The sequence below is a fragment of the Amphiura filiformis genome, chromosome 8 (assembly GCF_039555335.1).
Source record: "Amphiura filiformis chromosome 8, Afil_fr2py, whole genome shotgun sequence".
In the NCBI taxonomy this organism is placed as follows: domain Eukaryota; kingdom Metazoa; phylum Echinodermata; class Ophiuroidea; order Amphilepidida; family Amphiuridae; genus Amphiura; species Amphiura filiformis.
The window spans coordinates 69,881,933-69,899,334 of record NC_092635.1 but is presented as its reverse complement, the minus strand read 5'-3'; the positions used below and the strand labels follow the sequence as shown (position 1 = coordinate 69,899,334).

At 33.1% G+C, this 17,402-nt stretch overlaps 1 protein-coding gene across 1 annotated transcript in view; it reads left to right on the top strand.

Annotated features, from left to right (window-relative positions):
- The window catches only part of LOC140159697 (cadherin-23-like), a 51,610-nt gene that overhangs the window by 32,417 nt on the left and 1,791 nt on the right, over positions 1-17,402 (top strand). Inside the window, exons 15-50 of the mRNA XM_072183193.1 lie at positions 237-386; positions 932-1,128; positions 1,277-1,436; positions 1,549-1,701; positions 1,959-2,105; positions 2,452-2,648; positions 2,774-2,930; positions 3,042-3,194; positions 3,445-3,591; positions 3,888-4,084; positions 4,221-4,380; positions 4,492-4,644; positions 4,912-5,058; positions 5,373-5,569; positions 5,710-5,869; positions 5,959-6,111; positions 6,395-6,541; positions 7,120-7,316; positions 7,453-7,609; positions 7,724-7,876; positions 8,173-8,319; positions 8,633-8,829; positions 8,990-9,149; positions 9,266-9,418; positions 9,716-9,862; positions 10,152-10,348; positions 10,488-10,647; positions 10,763-10,915; positions 12,508-12,657; positions 12,959-13,155; positions 13,298-13,454; positions 13,567-13,719; positions 13,977-14,123; positions 14,443-14,639; positions 14,751-14,907; positions 15,020-15,172. Coding sequence (XP_072039294.1) covers positions 237-386; positions 932-1,128; positions 1,277-1,436; positions 1,549-1,701; positions 1,959-2,105; positions 2,452-2,648; positions 2,774-2,930; positions 3,042-3,194; positions 3,445-3,591; positions 3,888-4,084; positions 4,221-4,380; positions 4,492-4,644; positions 4,912-5,058; positions 5,373-5,569; positions 5,710-5,869; positions 5,959-6,111; positions 6,395-6,541; positions 7,120-7,316; positions 7,453-7,609; positions 7,724-7,876; positions 8,173-8,319; positions 8,633-8,829; positions 8,990-9,149; positions 9,266-9,418; positions 9,716-9,862; positions 10,152-10,348; positions 10,488-10,647; positions 10,763-10,915; positions 12,508-12,657; positions 12,959-13,155; positions 13,298-13,454; positions 13,567-13,719; positions 13,977-14,123; positions 14,443-14,639; positions 14,751-14,907; positions 15,020-15,172 — 5,907 coding nt within the window. The remainder of the gene's footprint in view (positions 1-236; positions 387-931; positions 1,129-1,276; positions 1,437-1,548; positions 1,702-1,958; positions 2,106-2,451; positions 2,649-2,773; positions 2,931-3,041; positions 3,195-3,444; positions 3,592-3,887; positions 4,085-4,220; positions 4,381-4,491; positions 4,645-4,911; positions 5,059-5,372; positions 5,570-5,709; positions 5,870-5,958; positions 6,112-6,394; positions 6,542-7,119; positions 7,317-7,452; positions 7,610-7,723; positions 7,877-8,172; positions 8,320-8,632; positions 8,830-8,989; positions 9,150-9,265; positions 9,419-9,715; positions 9,863-10,151; positions 10,349-10,487; positions 10,648-10,762; positions 10,916-12,507; positions 12,658-12,958; positions 13,156-13,297; positions 13,455-13,566; positions 13,720-13,976; positions 14,124-14,442; positions 14,640-14,750; positions 14,908-15,019; positions 15,173-17,402) is intronic.

Here is a 17,402-nt window from a genome sequence, read left to right as displayed (position 1 = left end):
TTTCTGCTTAATTATTATTCTCACAGAAACACATCCTATGACCTTCACATGCATATATTATGTATTATTTGTGTATCCCATCATATTTCACACAGCCAGATGAAAAATATTTAGGCCATCTTCATTTTTGATATATATATATATATACGATATAAACTCTTTAATTTTATGAGAAGCTGACTATACTCTTTCCTACAAGTTATTTATCATATTAAAATATTCCTTCTATCATTAAGGTGTCAATTGCAGACTCAAATCAACCACTGTGTCCTAGTTCTGATGTAAATGTTAACATAACTGCGGCAGATCTTTCACCAAACTTTGACCAAAAAGAATACAGTGCATCAATTGATGAAGGAAGTGCTGTTGGTACACCAGTTGTCACGGTAATTACAATTTGTACATCATTGAATTGTCTGCTGATTGAAATTAAAATCATCAATAACAAATTATTTGTGAGATGATTTTGAAAATTAAATCATATTTGTCAACTATTTTGTTTAGAAATTTTAATTTGAAATTAAACATCACTATACACTGTGATCTGATATATTATTTGCTTTTAAACTATTAAAATATTTTATTTCACATTCTTATTTTGGTATTTCTCATATTATGTTTTGAAGTTGGGAAATTAAATGTTTCTTAAATAATAAAAAGAATACATTGAAATATTGTTGTAATATTTTGATGCACTCTTGTAATTGATATTACATACTTAACATAAAATCTGCCAAGTGCCAATTGTGTTCCTCTATATATATATATATATATATATATATATATATATGTGAGGGTGATGCTATGTTTCTCATTTTGGTCATCATTAACTAAAAAGAACATAATTAGAATCCATATGATCTTTAAAGGTATGCATATTTATGAAAGGTTTTTTTTCCTTTTTATAAGTACTCTGTCCTATATTTTACAGGTTTCAGCAGCAACCTTTGATGGTACACAGGACATTGTATATAGCATAAGATCATCTTCAGATAATGGCATTAACAAGTTTCAAATTGATGAAACAAGTGGAGAAATCACAGTCAAAGATGATACTATAAATGCAGAGGATGTTGCCTTATACACATTGGTAGTAGAAGCCCAGGATAGAAGACTGGATCCAATCAGGTAAGGAATTATACAGAGAATTGAGAAAAGTTACTCAAAGCTGATAATCACGATTAATTGTTAGTGTAAATTCTTTTTTTTTTTTTTTTGCTGTAAATTTTGAATTATTTGTGGAAGTTAACATAAAACTATCAATGTGTTTTTGTAGGTCTGCCACTGCAACTGTGTTTGTTGAAATCCTAGATGTAAATGATGAGTGTCCAGAATTTGTGAATTCCGCTTTCACTGGTGTGATATCATCACATGATGTGTATGTTGTTACAAGTAGCAGCCAGAGATTGGTTCTGTCAGCTACAGATAAAGATATTGTAAGTATGGAGAACATACAAAAGTTATTTTTTATTAAATTATGGGTGTGAAATTGTGGACATTATAAAATATTAGGTGTTTAAAAATGTTATTCTTTGTTTTTTCTTGTAGGGTATGTTCATTGGAACTACAGCTGTAACAGACAATTCAGGAGCTGGATTTACTGTAGAAACTGCACCAAGTTCTGCTGGAAGTACAAGAGACTATTACATTAAAGTGGGAGACTTTTCCAAATTAGTCCCTGATATGACTTACACTATACAGGTAAATCTTTATACTTGTTAATATTTTTGTTATTTATATTTCCTTAATTTTCACTGTATTATGATACACTAGAATTTCAAACTTAATTTTGAATTTTACACATTCTGAAAATGGTAAGTGGATTATCATTAGAATAACCAGAAACGTAAATGGTTTCTACCAGAACAAACCAATATTACAATGTATTATACAATTTTTAGTTCATCTTGTTTATAACATAGCTCATATTTATTGACTTTGTACTATTATAATATTAGGTGTCACTAACAGACCCATCTCAACCAATCTGTACTAGTGTTGCAAATGTGGACATAACTGCAACAAATCTTTCACCAGTGTTTGACCAAGAAGAATACACTGCATCAGTAGAAGAAGGAAGCGCTTTTGATACACCAGTTGTCACGGTAATTACAATTTACACATCCTTGATTTGTCTGCTGACCTTTAAATTCAAAACTACTCAATGTGTTTTAATAGAATTGCTGCATTTAGATTTTGATTATCACAGGACTTATGTTTTGGAAATATTTAGAAATTTTGATTTTAACACTTCACTTTGAAATTTTGATTTTAACACTGCACTTTGAAACTCCACACTTTCTGAATGATATGTACTGCAAATTATCCCGGCAAATTATATAGGTATCGGTACAGTGGCATTTATGCTCAACTACAAATGTTAGATTCAACACAATGAAACTTTGCGTCCTTCTCCCGTTGTAATTGAGTAATATTCTCATATCTTTGCAGGTTTCAGCAGAAACTTATGATATTACTCAGGACATTGTATATAGCATAAGATCATCTTCAGATAGTGGCATTAACAAGTTTGAAATCAACGAAACAAGTGGAGAAATCACTGTCAAAGATGATACTATAAATGCAGAGGATGTTGCCTTATACACATTGGTAGTAGAAGCCCAGGATAGAAGACAGGATCCAATCAGGTAAGGAATTACACAGGGCATTGAGAAGAGGTACTCAAAGCTGATGATTAATTGTTAGTGTAAATTCTATTTTTTTATGTAAATTTTGAATAAGTTTACATCAAAGTATCAATTTGTTTTCGTAGGTCTGCCACAGCAACTGTGTTTGTTGAAATCCTTGATGTAAATGATGAGTGTCCAGAATTTTTGAATACTGCTTTCACTGGTGTGATATCTTCACATGATGTGTATGTCACAAGTAACAGCCATAGATTGGTGCTGTCAGCTATAGATAAAGATATTGTAAGTATGGTGAACTAACAAAGGTTATTGTTATCAAAGTATGAGTGTGCAATTGTGGACATTATAAAATATTAGGTTTTAAAACTGTTCTTCTTTGTTTTATTCTTGTAGGGTCTGTTCTTTGGCAGTACAGCTGTAACAGACAATTCAGGAGCTGGATTTACTGTAGAAACGGCACCAAGTTCTGCTGGAAGTACAAGAGATTATTACATTAAAGTGGGAGACTTTTCCAAATTAGTCCCTGATATGATTTACACCATAGAGGTAAACCTTTACACATGTAAACATTTTTGCTCCATCTATTTCCTTAATATTCACAGAAGCCTTTTACAATGTTACGCTTAAAACTTATTTTCAAACTCAATTTTGAATTTTACAAATTCTGAAAACGTTAAGGTATTACCAGAAACATATTAAAGGGTTTCTACCAGAAATTTTGAAGAAGTAACTTGAACAAATCAATATTAATTACAATTTTATATCCCATTTTATTGACTTTGTATTATGGTTTTAGGTCTCACTAACAGATTCAACTCAACCACTCTGTACTAGTGTTGCAAATGTGAACATAAATGCAACAAACCTTTCACCAACATTTGACCAAGAAGAATACACTGCATCAGTAGAAGAAGGATGTCCTGTTGATACACCAGTTGTCACGGTAATTACAACTTATCCATCCTTGATTTGTTTGCTGACCTTTCAATTTAAAACTATGAAATTGGTTTTGATAGAATCATCCAATTTGATTTTGACTATCACAGGACTTATGTTTTGGAAATATTTATAAACTTTGAATTGTTGATTTTAACACTGCACTTTGAAACTTCACACTTTCTGAAATGATATGCGCTGCAAATGAGATGTGCATTGTCACAGTGGCAGTTATCAACTACAAATGTTAAGACTCAACACAATGACACTTTGTAATTGAGTAATATTCTCATATCTCTGCAGGTTTCAGCAGAAACTTATGATAATACTCAAGACATTGTATATAGCATAAGATCATCTTCAGATGGTGGCATTGACAAGTTTCAAATTGATGAAATAAGCGGAGAAATCACAGTCAAAGATGATACTATAAATGCAGAGGATGTTGCCTTATACACATTGGTAGTAGAAGCCCAGGATAGAAGACTGGATCCAATCAGGTAAAGAATTATACAGGGAATTGAGAAGAGTTACTCAAAGCTGATGATTATGATTAATTGTTAGTGTAAATTCTATTTTTGATGTAAATTTTAAATATGTTAAAGTTTACATCAAAGTGTCAATTTGTTTTTGTAGGTCTGCCACGACAACTGTGTTTGTTGAAATTCTTGATGTAAATGATGAGTGTCCAGAATTTTTGAATACTGCTTTCACTGGTGTGATATCTTCACATGATGTGTATGTTGTGACAAGTAACAGCCAGAGATTGGTTCTGTCAGCTACAGATAAAGATATTGTAAGTATGGACAAGTAACAAAAGTTATTGTTATTAAATTATGGATGTGCAATTGTGGACATTATAAAATATTAGGTTTTAAAACTGTTCTTCTTTGTTTTATTCTTGTAGGGTCTGTTCTTTGGAACTACAGCTGTAACAGACAATTCAGGAGCTGGATTTACTGTAGAAACGGCACCAAGTTCTGCTGGAAGTACAAGAGACTATTACATCAAAGTGGGAGACTTTTCCAAATTAGTCCCTGATATGACTTACACCATAGAGGTAAACCTTTACACATGTAAACATTTTTGTTCTTTATATTTCCTTAATTTTCACTGTGATACACTAGAATTTCAAACTTAATTTTAAATTTTACAAATTCTGAAATTGGTAAGGGGATTATCATTAGAATAACCAGAAACGTAAATGGTTTCATTTATATTTGATGTAACTTGAACAAACCAATATTACAATGCATTATACAAATTTTAGTTCATCTTGTTTATAACATAGCTCATATTTATTGACTTTGTACTATTATAATATTAGGTGTCACTAACAGACCCATCTCAACCACTCTGTACTAGTGTTGCAAATGTGGACATAACTGCAACAAATCTTTCACCAGTGTTTGACCAAGAAGAATACACTGCATCAGTAGAAGAAGGAAGCGCTGTTGATACACCAGTTGTCACGGTAATTACAATTTATTCATCCCAGATTTGTCTGCTGACTTTGATTTAAATTTAAAACTACTAAAATTGTTTTAAAAGACTCTTTCCATATAGATTTTGACAATCACTGGAATTTTCTTCTGAAAATGTTTAGAATATTAAAATTTAAATTTTAACACTGAAGTTTGGGTGAAAATATAAATGAAAATTAATGCATTATTGTAGAAACGCTTTTTGAAAAGATATGTGCTGCAATAAGGGTATTGGTCTTCCTACTTTTCATATAATATGCACAGTGACAATTGTGCCTAACTATATTTTAATATATATTTGCAGGTTTCGGCGGAAACTTATGATAATACTCAGGACATTGTATATAGCATAAGATCATCTTCAGATGGTGGTATTGACAAGTTTGAAATCAATGAAACAAGCGGAGAAATCACTGTCAAAGATGATACTATAAATGCAGAGGATGTTGCCTTATACACATTGGTAGTAGAAGCCCAGGATAGAAGACTGGATCCAATCAGGTATGGAATTATACAGGAATTGAGAAAAGTTACCCAAAACCTGATAATCATGATTAATTGTTAGTGTAAATTCTATTTTTTTTTGTAAATTTTGAATTATTTGTGGAAGTTAATATCAAACTATCAATTTGTTTTTGTAGGTCTGCCACTGCAACTGTGTTTGTTGAAATCCTTGACGTAAATGATGAGTGTCCAGAATTTGTGAATTCCGCTTTCACTGGTGTGATATCTTCACATGATGTGTATGTTGTGACAAGTAGCAGCCAGAGATTGGTTCTGTCAGCTACAGATAAAGATATTGTAAGTATGGTGAACTAACAAAGGTTATTGTTATCAAATTATCAAAATATTAGGGGTTTCACAATGTTTTCTTTGGTTTATTCTTGTAGGGTATGTTCTTTGGCAGTACAGCTGTAACAGACAATTCAGGAGCTGGATTTACTGTAGAAACGGCACCAAGTTCTGCTGGAAGTACAAGAGACTATTACATCAAAGTGGGAGACTTTTCCAAATTAGTCCCTGATATGACTTACACCATAGAGGTAAATCTTTATACATATATCTGTTTTTGTTCTTTTTATTTCCTTAATTTTCACTGGATTATTATACAATAGAATTTCAAACTTAATTTTGAATTTTACACATTCTGAAAATGGTAAGTGGATTATCATTAGAACTAATTACCAGAAACGTAAATGGTTTCTACCAGAATTTTTATTTGATGTAACTTGAACAAAGCAATATTACAATGCATTATACAAATTTTAGTTCATCTTGTTGATAACATATCTCATATTTATTGACTTTGTACTATTATAATATTAGGTGTCACTAACAGACCCATCTCAACCAATCTGTACTAGTGTTGCAAATGTGGACATAACTGCAACAAATCTTTCACCAGTGTTTGACCAAGAAGAATACACTGCATCAGTAGAAGAAGGAAGCGCTGTTGATACACCAGTTGTCACGGTAATTGCAATTGATAGATCCTTGATTTGTCTGCTGACCTTAATTTAAATTTAAAAGTAATAAAATTGTTTTAAAATACTCTTTCCATTTACATTTTGACAATCATTAAAATTTGATTGTGGAATTGTTTCGAATATTTAAAGTTTAATTTTAAGACTACAGTTTGATCAGCTCGTAATCGGCGGGAATTGATAGGCTTTTATCACTACGCCGAAAAGTAGACCCACGTTAAAAGTGTCATAGTTGACCTGTCTGGTCTCTTATTGTGCTTGTTAAAGAAAATAGACAACGTATCGGACTTGAATGAATAATTTGTGATACTTCTGGCAAGATGTCACAAGACAATTCTCAAAATAAAATATATGGATATTAATCCGCAATGCTATGAGGCCCGCCGATTATGAGCTGATCAAAGTGTAGTTTGGTTAAAAATATAAATGAAACTTAACATTTTATTTTAGAACACTTTTAGAAACGATATGTGCTCCAATAAGGGCATTGGTCTTCCCTACTTTGCATACACCATAATATGCACAATGGCAATTGTGTTCCAATTATATTTTAATATATATTTGCAGGTTTCAGCGGAAACTTATGATAATACTCAGGACATTGTATATAGCATAAGATCATCTTCAGATGGTGGCATTGACAAGTTTCAAATCAATGAAACAAGTGGAGAAATCACAGTCAAAGATGATACTATAAATGCAGAGGATGTTGCCTTATACACATTGGTAGTACAAGCCCAGGATAGAAGACTGGATCCAATCAGGTAAGAAATTATACGGGTAATTGAGAAAAGTTACTCAAAGCTAATGATTATGATTAATTGTTAGTGTAAATTCTATTTTTTATGTAAATTTTAAATATGTAAAAGTTTACATCAAAGTGTCAATATGTTTTTGTAGGTCTGCCACGGCAACTGTGTTTGTTGAAATTCTTGATGTAAATGATGAGTGTCCAGAATTTGTGAATACTGCATTCACTGGTGTGATATCTTCACATGATGTGTATGTTACAAGTAACAGCCAGAGATTGGTTCTGTCCGCTACAGATAAAGATATTGTAAGTATGGACAACATACAAAAGTTATTGTTATTAAATTATGGGTGTGCAATTGTGGACGTTATAAAATATTAGGTTTTTTTTTAAATATCGTACTTTGTTTTATTCTTTTAGGGTATGTTCATTGGAACTACAACTGTAACAGACAATTCAGGAGCTGGATTTACTGTAGAAACTGCACCAAGTTCTGCTGGAAGTACAAGAGACTATTACATTAAAGTGGGAGACTTTTCCAAATTAGTCCCTGATATGACTTACACCATACAGGTAAATCTTTATACTTGTAAACATTGCTGTTCTTTTTATTTCTGTAATTTTCACTTATGTTGAATTTAAAATTTAATTTTGAACTCAATTTTGAATTTTACAAATTCTGAAAATGGTAAGTAGATTTTCACTAGAATTACCAAAAAAAAACCAAATAACCCAGAAATGGTTTCTACCAGAAATTGTATCTGGAGTAACTTGAACAAACCAACAATTACAATGCATTACACAGCCGATCATCTTGTTGATAATATCTTATATTTATTGATATGGACTTTGTACTATTATAATTTTAGGTGTCACTAACAGACTCAACTCAACCACTCTGTACTAGTATTGCAAATGTGAACATAAATGCAACAAACCTTTCACCAACATTTGACCAAGAAGAATACACTGCATCAGTTGATGAAGGAAGTGCTGTTGATACATCAGTTGTCACGGTAATTACAATTTATACATCCTTGATTTTTCTGTTGGCCTTAATTTAAAATTACTAAATTGGTTTTAATAGAATTGTTCCATTTAGATTTTGACTATCACCGAACTTATATTTTGGAAATATTTAGAAACTTTGAATTTTTGATTTTAACACTGCACTTTGAAACTTCACACTTTCTGAAATTATTTGCGCTGCAAATGGATGGGTATTGGTACCGTGTCAGTTATTAGTTATCAACTACAAATGTTAGATTCAACACAATGACACTTTTCATCCTCCCTTTGTAATTGAGTAATATTCTCATATCTCTGCAGGTTTCAGCAGAAACTTATGATAATACTCAGGATATTGTATATAGCATAAGATCATCTTCAGATGGTGGCATTGACAAGTTTGAAATCAATGAAATTAGCGGAGAAATCACAGTCAAAGATGATACTATAAATGCAGAGGATGTTGCCTTATACACATTGGTAGTAGAAGCCCAGGATAGAAGACTGGATCCAATCAGGTAAGGAGGTATACCAGGAGTTGAGAAGAGGAACTTAAAGCTGACGATCATAATTAATTGCTAGTGTAAATTCTATTTTGTATGTAAATTCTATTTTGTATGTAAATTTTGAATTATGTGTAAAAGTTTACATCAAGTATCTATCTTTTTATTTTTGAAGGTCTACCACTGCAACTGTGTTTGTTGAAATCCTTGATGTAAATGATGAGTGTCCAGAATTTGTGATTTCCTCATTCACTGGTGTGATATCTTCACATGATGTGTATGTTGTGACAAGTAGCAGCCAGAGATTGGTTCTGTCCGCTACAGATAAAGATATTGTAAGTATGGATAACACTCAACAAAAGTTATTGTTATCAAATTATGGGTTTGCAATTGTGGACATTATAAAATATTAGGGTTTTTTAAAATGCTGTTCTTTGTTTTATTCTTGCAGGGTATGTTCATTGGAACTACAACTGTAACAGACAATTCAGGAGCTGGATTTACTGTAGAAACTGCACCAAGTTCTGGTGGAAATACAAGAGACTATTACATTAAAGTGGGAGACTTTTCCAAATTAGTCCCTGATATGACTTACACCATACAGGTAAATCTTTATACATGTATTATCTGTATTTGTTTTTTTTTATTTCCTTCAATTTTCACTGCAGGCTTGTACTATGGTACACTTAAAATTGAATTGTAAACTCAATTTTGAATTTTACAAATTCTGAAAAATTAAGTGGATTATCATTAGTACCAGAAACATATTAAGTGGTTTCTACCAGACTTTTTATTTGATGTAACTTGAACAAAGCAATATTATGATGCATTATACAAATTTTAGTTCATCTTGTTGATAACATACCTCATATTTATTGACTTTGTACTATTATAATATTAGGTATCACTAACAGACCCATCTCAACCACTCTGTACTAGTGTTGCAAATGTTGACATAACTGCAACAAACCTTTCACCAGTATTTGACCAAGAAGAATACACTGCATCAGTAGAAGAAGGAAGCGCTGTTGATACACCAGTTGTCACGGTAATTGATACATCCTTGATTTGTTTGCTGACCTTTAAATTTAAAGCTATGAAATTGGTTTTAATAGAATCATCCATTTTAATTTTGACTATCACAGGACTTATCTTTTGGAAATATATAGAAACTTTCAATTTTGGATTTTAACCCTGCACTTTGAAACTTTACACTTTCTGAAATGATATGCGCTGCAAATGAGATGTGCATTGGCACAGCGGCAGCTATCAACTACAGGTGTTAGATTCAACACAATGACAGTTTGTAATTGAGTGATATTCTCATGTCTCTGCAGGTTTCAGCAGAAACTTATGATAATACTCAGGACATTGTATATAGCATAAGATCATCTTCAGATGGTGGCATTGACAAGTTTCAAATTGATGAAATAAGTGGAGAAATCACAGTTAAAGATGATACTATAAATGCAGAGGATGTTGCCTTATATACATTGGTAGTAGAAGCCCAGGATAGAAGACTGGATCCAATCAGGTAAGGAATTATACAGGGAATTGAGAAAAGCTACTCAAATCTGATAATTTTGATAAATTGTTAGTGTAATGTAGTCTTGTATGTAAATTTTGAATTATGTGTAAAAAGTTTACATCAAAGTATCTTTTTATTTTTGAAGGTCTGCCACAGCAACTGTGTTTGTTGAAATCCTTGATGTAAATGATGAGTGTCCAGAATTTGTGAATACCGCTTTCACTGGTTTGATATCTTCACACGATGTTTATGTTGTGACCAGTACCAGCCAGAGATTGGTTCTGTCAGCTACAGATAAAGATATTGTAAGTATGGATAACACACAGAAGTTATTGTGGGGGTTATTTATGGGTGTGCAATTGTGGACATTATAAAATATTAGGGTTTTTAAAAATGTTGTTCATTGTTTTATTCTTTTAGGGTCTGTTCATTGGCAGTACAGCTGTAACAGACAATTCAGGAGCTGGATTTACTGTAGAAACGGCACCAAGTTCTGCTGGAAGTACAAGAGACTATTACATTAAAGTGGGAGATTTTTCTAAATTAGTCCCAGATATGACTTACAACATACAGGTAAATCTTTACACATGCACATGTTTTTACACAGCCGTGACGTTAGTCACGGCTGTGTCTTTTTTCTTACAGGTTCTTTCTTCTTCTTCTTCTTTCTTCTGTCAACCATTATATATACTCTAGCAGTCACATGCTTACATCGATTTTGACCTAACTTGGTCACAATGATCATTGACCATGCCCCTACATGTCACATGAAACTTGTGGGGTCAAAGGTCACGCAGGGGTCATATGGGTCAAAAACGTGATTTCAACTAAAAATGCATCTTCTCCCACAACTTACGTAGGACAGCAACGCCACTAACACATGTGCATTGTTATTACCCAGTGTCTATGTGGTGTACACAGATTTGGGGTCAAAGGTCATTAAGGGTCACTTCCGGTATAAAACGAAATACCTTCAAATTTTTTTATTAGCTAAACAAAACAGGACAGTAACGGTATGTTCACACATGAATTGTGGTTACCCAGTGTATATGTGGTATTTTTTTAATTTTGGGTCAAAGGTCATTAAAGGGTCACTTCCGGTATAAAACGAAATACCTTTAAAATGCATCTTCTCCCACAAATTACGTGGGACAGTGACACCACTTGCACCTATGCATTGTCATTACCCAGTGTATACGGGGTGTACACAGATTTGGGGTCAAAGGTCATTAAACGGTCACTTCCGGTATAAAATGAAATACCTTCAAAAAATTTTATTAGTTAAGAAAAACATAGCACAGTAACTGAATGTTCACACATGAATTGCGGTTAGCCAGTGTATATGTGGTATTTTTTATTTGGGGTCAAAGTTCATTAAGGGGTCATTTCCGGTATAAAACGAAATACCTTTAAAATGCATCTTCTCCCACAAATTACGTAGGAGAGTGATGCCACTTACACACATGCATTGTTATTACCCATTGTCTATGGGGTGTACACAGATTTGGGGTCAAATGTCATTAAGGGGTCACTTCCGGTAAAAAATGAAATACCTTCAAACAATTTTATTAGCTAAGGAAAACATAGCACATTAACGGTATGTTCACACATGAATTGTGGTTAGCCAGTGTATAATGTGGTATTTTTTATTTTGGGGTCAAAGGTCATGAAGGGGTCACTTCCGGTCTGAGACGAAAAACCTTCAAAATGCCCCTTCTGTCACAAATAACATGTCAAAGTGATGCCACGTGCACACATGCATTGACATTAGCCAATGTCTATGGGGGTCTTCATATATTTTGGGGTCAAAGGTCATAAAGGGGTCACAACACGGCTGTGTTCGTGGTCTTAGACCACAGCTAAGTCTAGTTGTTCTTTTTATTTCTTTAAATTTTTACTGGAGCCTAATTTTCACTGGAGCCTTTTACTATGTTGTACTTAATTGTTGTTTTCAAGCTCAATTTTGAATTTTACCAATTCTGAAAATGTTAGCGGGATTATCATTAAAACTAATTACCAGACACATAAGGTGATAAATCGTTTCCACCAGAAATTGCATCAAAAAATAACATGCACAAACTAATATTACAATGCATTATATAGATTTAGTTCATCTTGTTTACAACATATCCCATTTTATTGACTTTGTATTATTATGGTTTTAGGTGTCACTAACAGACTCAACTCAACCACTCTGTACTACTAGTGTTGCAAATGTGAACATAAATGCAACAAACCTTTCACCAACATTTGACCAAGAAGAATACTCTGCATCAGTAGAAGAGGGAAGCGCTGTTGATACACCAGTTGTCACGGTAATTACAATTTATACATCCTTGATTTGTCTGCTGACCTTTAAATTTAAAGCTATGAAATTGGTTTTAATAGAATCATCCATTTTGATTTTGACTATCACAGGACTTATGTTTTGGAAATATTTAGAAATTGTTGATTTTAACACTGCACTTTGAAATTTCACACTTTCTGAAATGATATGCGCTGCAAATGAGATGTGCATGGGCACAGTGGCAGTTATCAACTACAAATGTTAGATTCAACACAATGACATTTTTCATCCTCCCTTTGTAATTGAGTAATATTCTCATATCTCTGCAGGTTTCAGCAGAAACTTATGATAATACTCAGGACATTGTATATAGCATAAGATCATCTTCAGATGGTGGCATTGACAAGTTTGAAATCAATGAAATTAGCGGAGAAATCACAGTCAAAGATGATACTATAAATGCAGAGGATGTTGCCTTATATACATTGGTAGTAGAAGCCCAGGATAGAAGACTGGATCCAATCAGGTAAGGAGGTATACCAGGAGTTGAGAAGAGGAACTTAAAGCTGACGATCGTAATTAATTGCTAGTGTAAATTCTATTTTGTATGTAAATTTTGAATCATGTGTAAAAGTTTACATCAAGTATCTATCTTTTTATTTTTGAAGGTCTACCACTGCAACTGTGTTTGTTGAAATCCTTGATGTAAATGATGAGTGTCCAGAATTTGTGAATTCTGCTTTCACTGGTGTGATATCTTCACATGATGTGTATGTTACAAGTAGCAGCCAGAGATTGGTTCTGTCCGCTACAGATAAAGATATTGTAAGTATGGACAACACTCAACAAAAGTTATTGTCGGATTATCAGTATGAAATTGTGGACATTGTAAAAATTTTGGGGTTTAAAAATGTTTTATTTTGTTTTATTCTTGTAGAGTGGGTTCATTGGCAGTACAGCTGTAACAGACAATTCAGGAGCTGGATTTACTGTAGAAACTGCACCAAGTTCTGGTGGAAATACAAGAGACTATTACATTAAAGTGGGAGACTTTTCCAAATTAGTCCCTGATATGACTTACACCATACAGGTAAATCTTTATACTTGTTAATATTTTTGTTATTTATATTTCCTTAATTTTCACTGTATTATGATACACTAGAATTTCAAACTTAATTTTGAATTTTACAAATTCTGAAAATGGTAAGTGGATTATCATTAGAATAACCAGAAACGTAAATGGTTTCTACCAGAACAAACCAATATTACAATGTATTATACAATTTTTAGTTCATCTTGTTTATAACATAGCTCATATCTATTGACTTTGTACTATTATAATGTTAGGTGTCACTAACAGACCCATCTCAACCAATCTGTACTAGTGTTGCAAATGTGGACATAACTGCAACAAACCTTTCACCAGTGTTTGACCAAGAAGAATACACTGCATTAGTAGAAGAAGGAAGCGCTGTTGATACACCAGTTGTCACGGTAATTACAATTTACACATCCTTGATTTGTCTGCTGACCTTTAAATTCAAAACTACTCAATGTGTTTTAATAGAATTGCTGCATTTAGATTTTGATTATCACAGGACTTATGTTTAGGAAATATTTAGAAATTTTGATTTTAACACTGCACTTTGAAACTCCACACTTTCTGAATGATATGTGCTGCAAATTATCCCGGCAAATTATATAGGTATCGGTACAGTGGCATTTTTGCTCAACTACAAATGTTAGATTCAACACAATGAAACTTTTCATCCTTCTCCCGTTGTAATTGAGTACTATTCTCATATCTTTGCAGGTTTCAGCAGAAACTTACGATAATACTCAGGACATTGTATATAGCATAAGATCATCTTCAGATGGTGGTATTGACAAGTTTCAAATCAATGAAGCAAGTGGAGAAATCACAGTCAAAGATGATACTATAAATGCAGAGGATGTTGCCTCATACACATTGGTAGTAGAAGCCCAGGATAGAAGACAGGATCCAATCAGGTAAGGAATTATACAGGGCATTGAGAAGAGGTTAGTTTAAATTCTATTTTTTTATGTAAATTTTGAATTATTTGTGAAAGTTAACATCAAACTATCAATTTGTTTTTGTAGGTCTGCCACAGCAACTGTGTTTGTTGAAATCCTTGATGTAAATGATGAGTGTCCAGAATTTGTGAATACCGCTTTCACTGGTGTGATATCTTCACATGATGTGTATGTTACAAGTAGCAGCCAGAGATTGGTTCTGTCAGCTATAGATAAAGATATTGTAAGTATGGACAACACAAACATGTTACTATTTCAGTATTATGATTATAAAATTGTGGATTTTGTACAATCTTATGGCATTTAAAATGCTGTTGTTTTATTCATTTTTGCAGGGTCAGTTCATTGGCATTACAGATGTAATAGATGATTCAGGAGCTGGATTTTCTGTAGAAATAGCACCAAGTTCTGCTGGAAGTACAAAAGACTATTACATCAAAGTGGGAGACTTTTCCAAATTAGTCCCTGATATGACTTACACCATACAGGTAAATCTTTGAACAATTATATTAATAGTTTTTACTCTTTTTACTTCCTAATTTTTCTACTGAGTGTGTGCTACTATGTCTATGATATAATTAAATCAATTTTCAAACTCAAAAATTCAGAGTACGTTGGGTGGATTGTTTTGAACTAATGTCGACAAAACATGAACTGTTTCCACTATTATTGTTTCAAAGGTTGAATTTAGTCAAGTAAATCATTTCAATGTATCATGTAGATTGTACTTCATCTTCAGCTTGAACGAAAGTGGCGAAATAATGGGAAACTTGAAGTTTACAGGCTGGAATATCAAAATCAACGTGCCCTGGTGAAAAATATGATCCAAAATGCAAAAGTGGAATATTATTCTTCACAAGTTAGTGACAGTGCGGGTGATCAAAAGAAACTGTTCAATGTCATTGACAGACTTCTTCAAAAATCTAAAATAACTGTGCTACCGTCTTCTGATTCTGATGAATCACTTGCAATTAAATTTGCTGATTTTTTCCGTGAGAAGATAGAAACCATTCGGAAAACATTCATTATCAAACCTATCTGTGCTACATCAAATCCATGCTCGTCTGTACCAAAATTGAATTCTTTCGCACCCACTGATTGTGATGAGGTTAGAAAAGTCATCATGAAATCACCATCGAAATCATGTGAATTAGATCCTCTACCTACATCTCTAATTAAGGACAACATTGATATTTTTGTGCCATATATTACTGACATTGTCAACAAATCGCTTCTTACAGGAATTTTTCCACAAAGTCAAAAAACTGCTTATGTTTGTCCTCTTATTAAAAAACCTACTTTGGATAAAGAAATCTTCAAAAATTACCGACCTATATCCAATCTCAAATTTCTTGGAAAGACAATTGAAAGAATTGTTTCTAACAGAATTTCAAACCATATCAATAAATTTTCCCTATCAGATCCCTATCAATCAGCTTATAAACACTACCATGGAACAGAAACTGCTCTTCTTAGAGTTAATAACGACATTCTCACATCACTTGACAATGGCCAAATCACAGCTTTGATTCTTCTCGATTTAAGTGCTGCATTTGACACTGTTGACCACAATATTCTTCTTTCCCGTCTTCACTATTATCTTGGCATTCAAGATCTTGCCCTGGACTGGTGTAAATCATACCTTACAAATAGGCATAATATGTTCGCATTGGCAATGCTACTTCTCATTCTACCATTCTTGATTATTCTGTGCCTCAAGGCTCTGTACTTGGACCTCAGTGGTTTACCATTTACACCTACCCTGTACGGAATATCATTCTTCGCCATCAATTGCATTATCATGTTTATGCGGACGACACGCAACTTTATTTATCATTTGAATCTTCTCAACATAGTGCTAATTCTGCAATTGCTTCTCTTGAAATTTGTATCAGTGAAATCCGTAATTGGATGAAATCAAACTTCTTGAAATTAAATGATGATAAAACAGAATTTCTTCTGTTTGGATCCCACCAACAGCTCTCTAAAATCAACATTGAAAATGTTTGCATCGGAGACTCTGCAATTGCCTTATCTTCCAAAGCACGCAATTTAGGTGCATTTTTTGACACTCACATGACCATGCAACCACATATCTCTAATGTCATTCGTTGTTCAGCGCTTCAACTACGTAACATCAGCCGGATCCGCAAATACCTAAGTCGCGATGCTACTGAACAAATTATTCACTCATTCATCTCTTCTCGTTTGGATAACAACAATGCACTTCTTTATGGATTACCAGCAAACCAACTCTATCGCCTTCAGAAAATTCAAAACACTGCCGCTCAATTCTTACTTTCACCAGAAAATATTGCCATATCACGCCAATCCTAAAGGAACTGCATTGGCTTCCTGTCACACAAAGAATTGTTTTTAAACTTATGTTGATTGTATATAAATGTATTAATGATATTGCTCCGTTATATTTATCTGAACTCCTTTTACATTATGTTCCCACCCGTGCGCTTGATCTGGAAACATGCAACTTCTTCAAGAAAGAAAATCCAACCGCACATGGGGTGACAGATCATTTGCAATCGCAGCTCCACGTCTATGGAATGAACTGCCTATTTATATCAGAACTGCTAAAAATGTAACTGTGTTTAAAAGTTGTTAAAAACTCATCTTATGTCAGAGACATTCTGTAATTCTTAAGTTATGTTTCTTAATTTAGTTCCAGTTTTCTTTGTCTTGTTAGTTTTTGTTTGTTTGTTT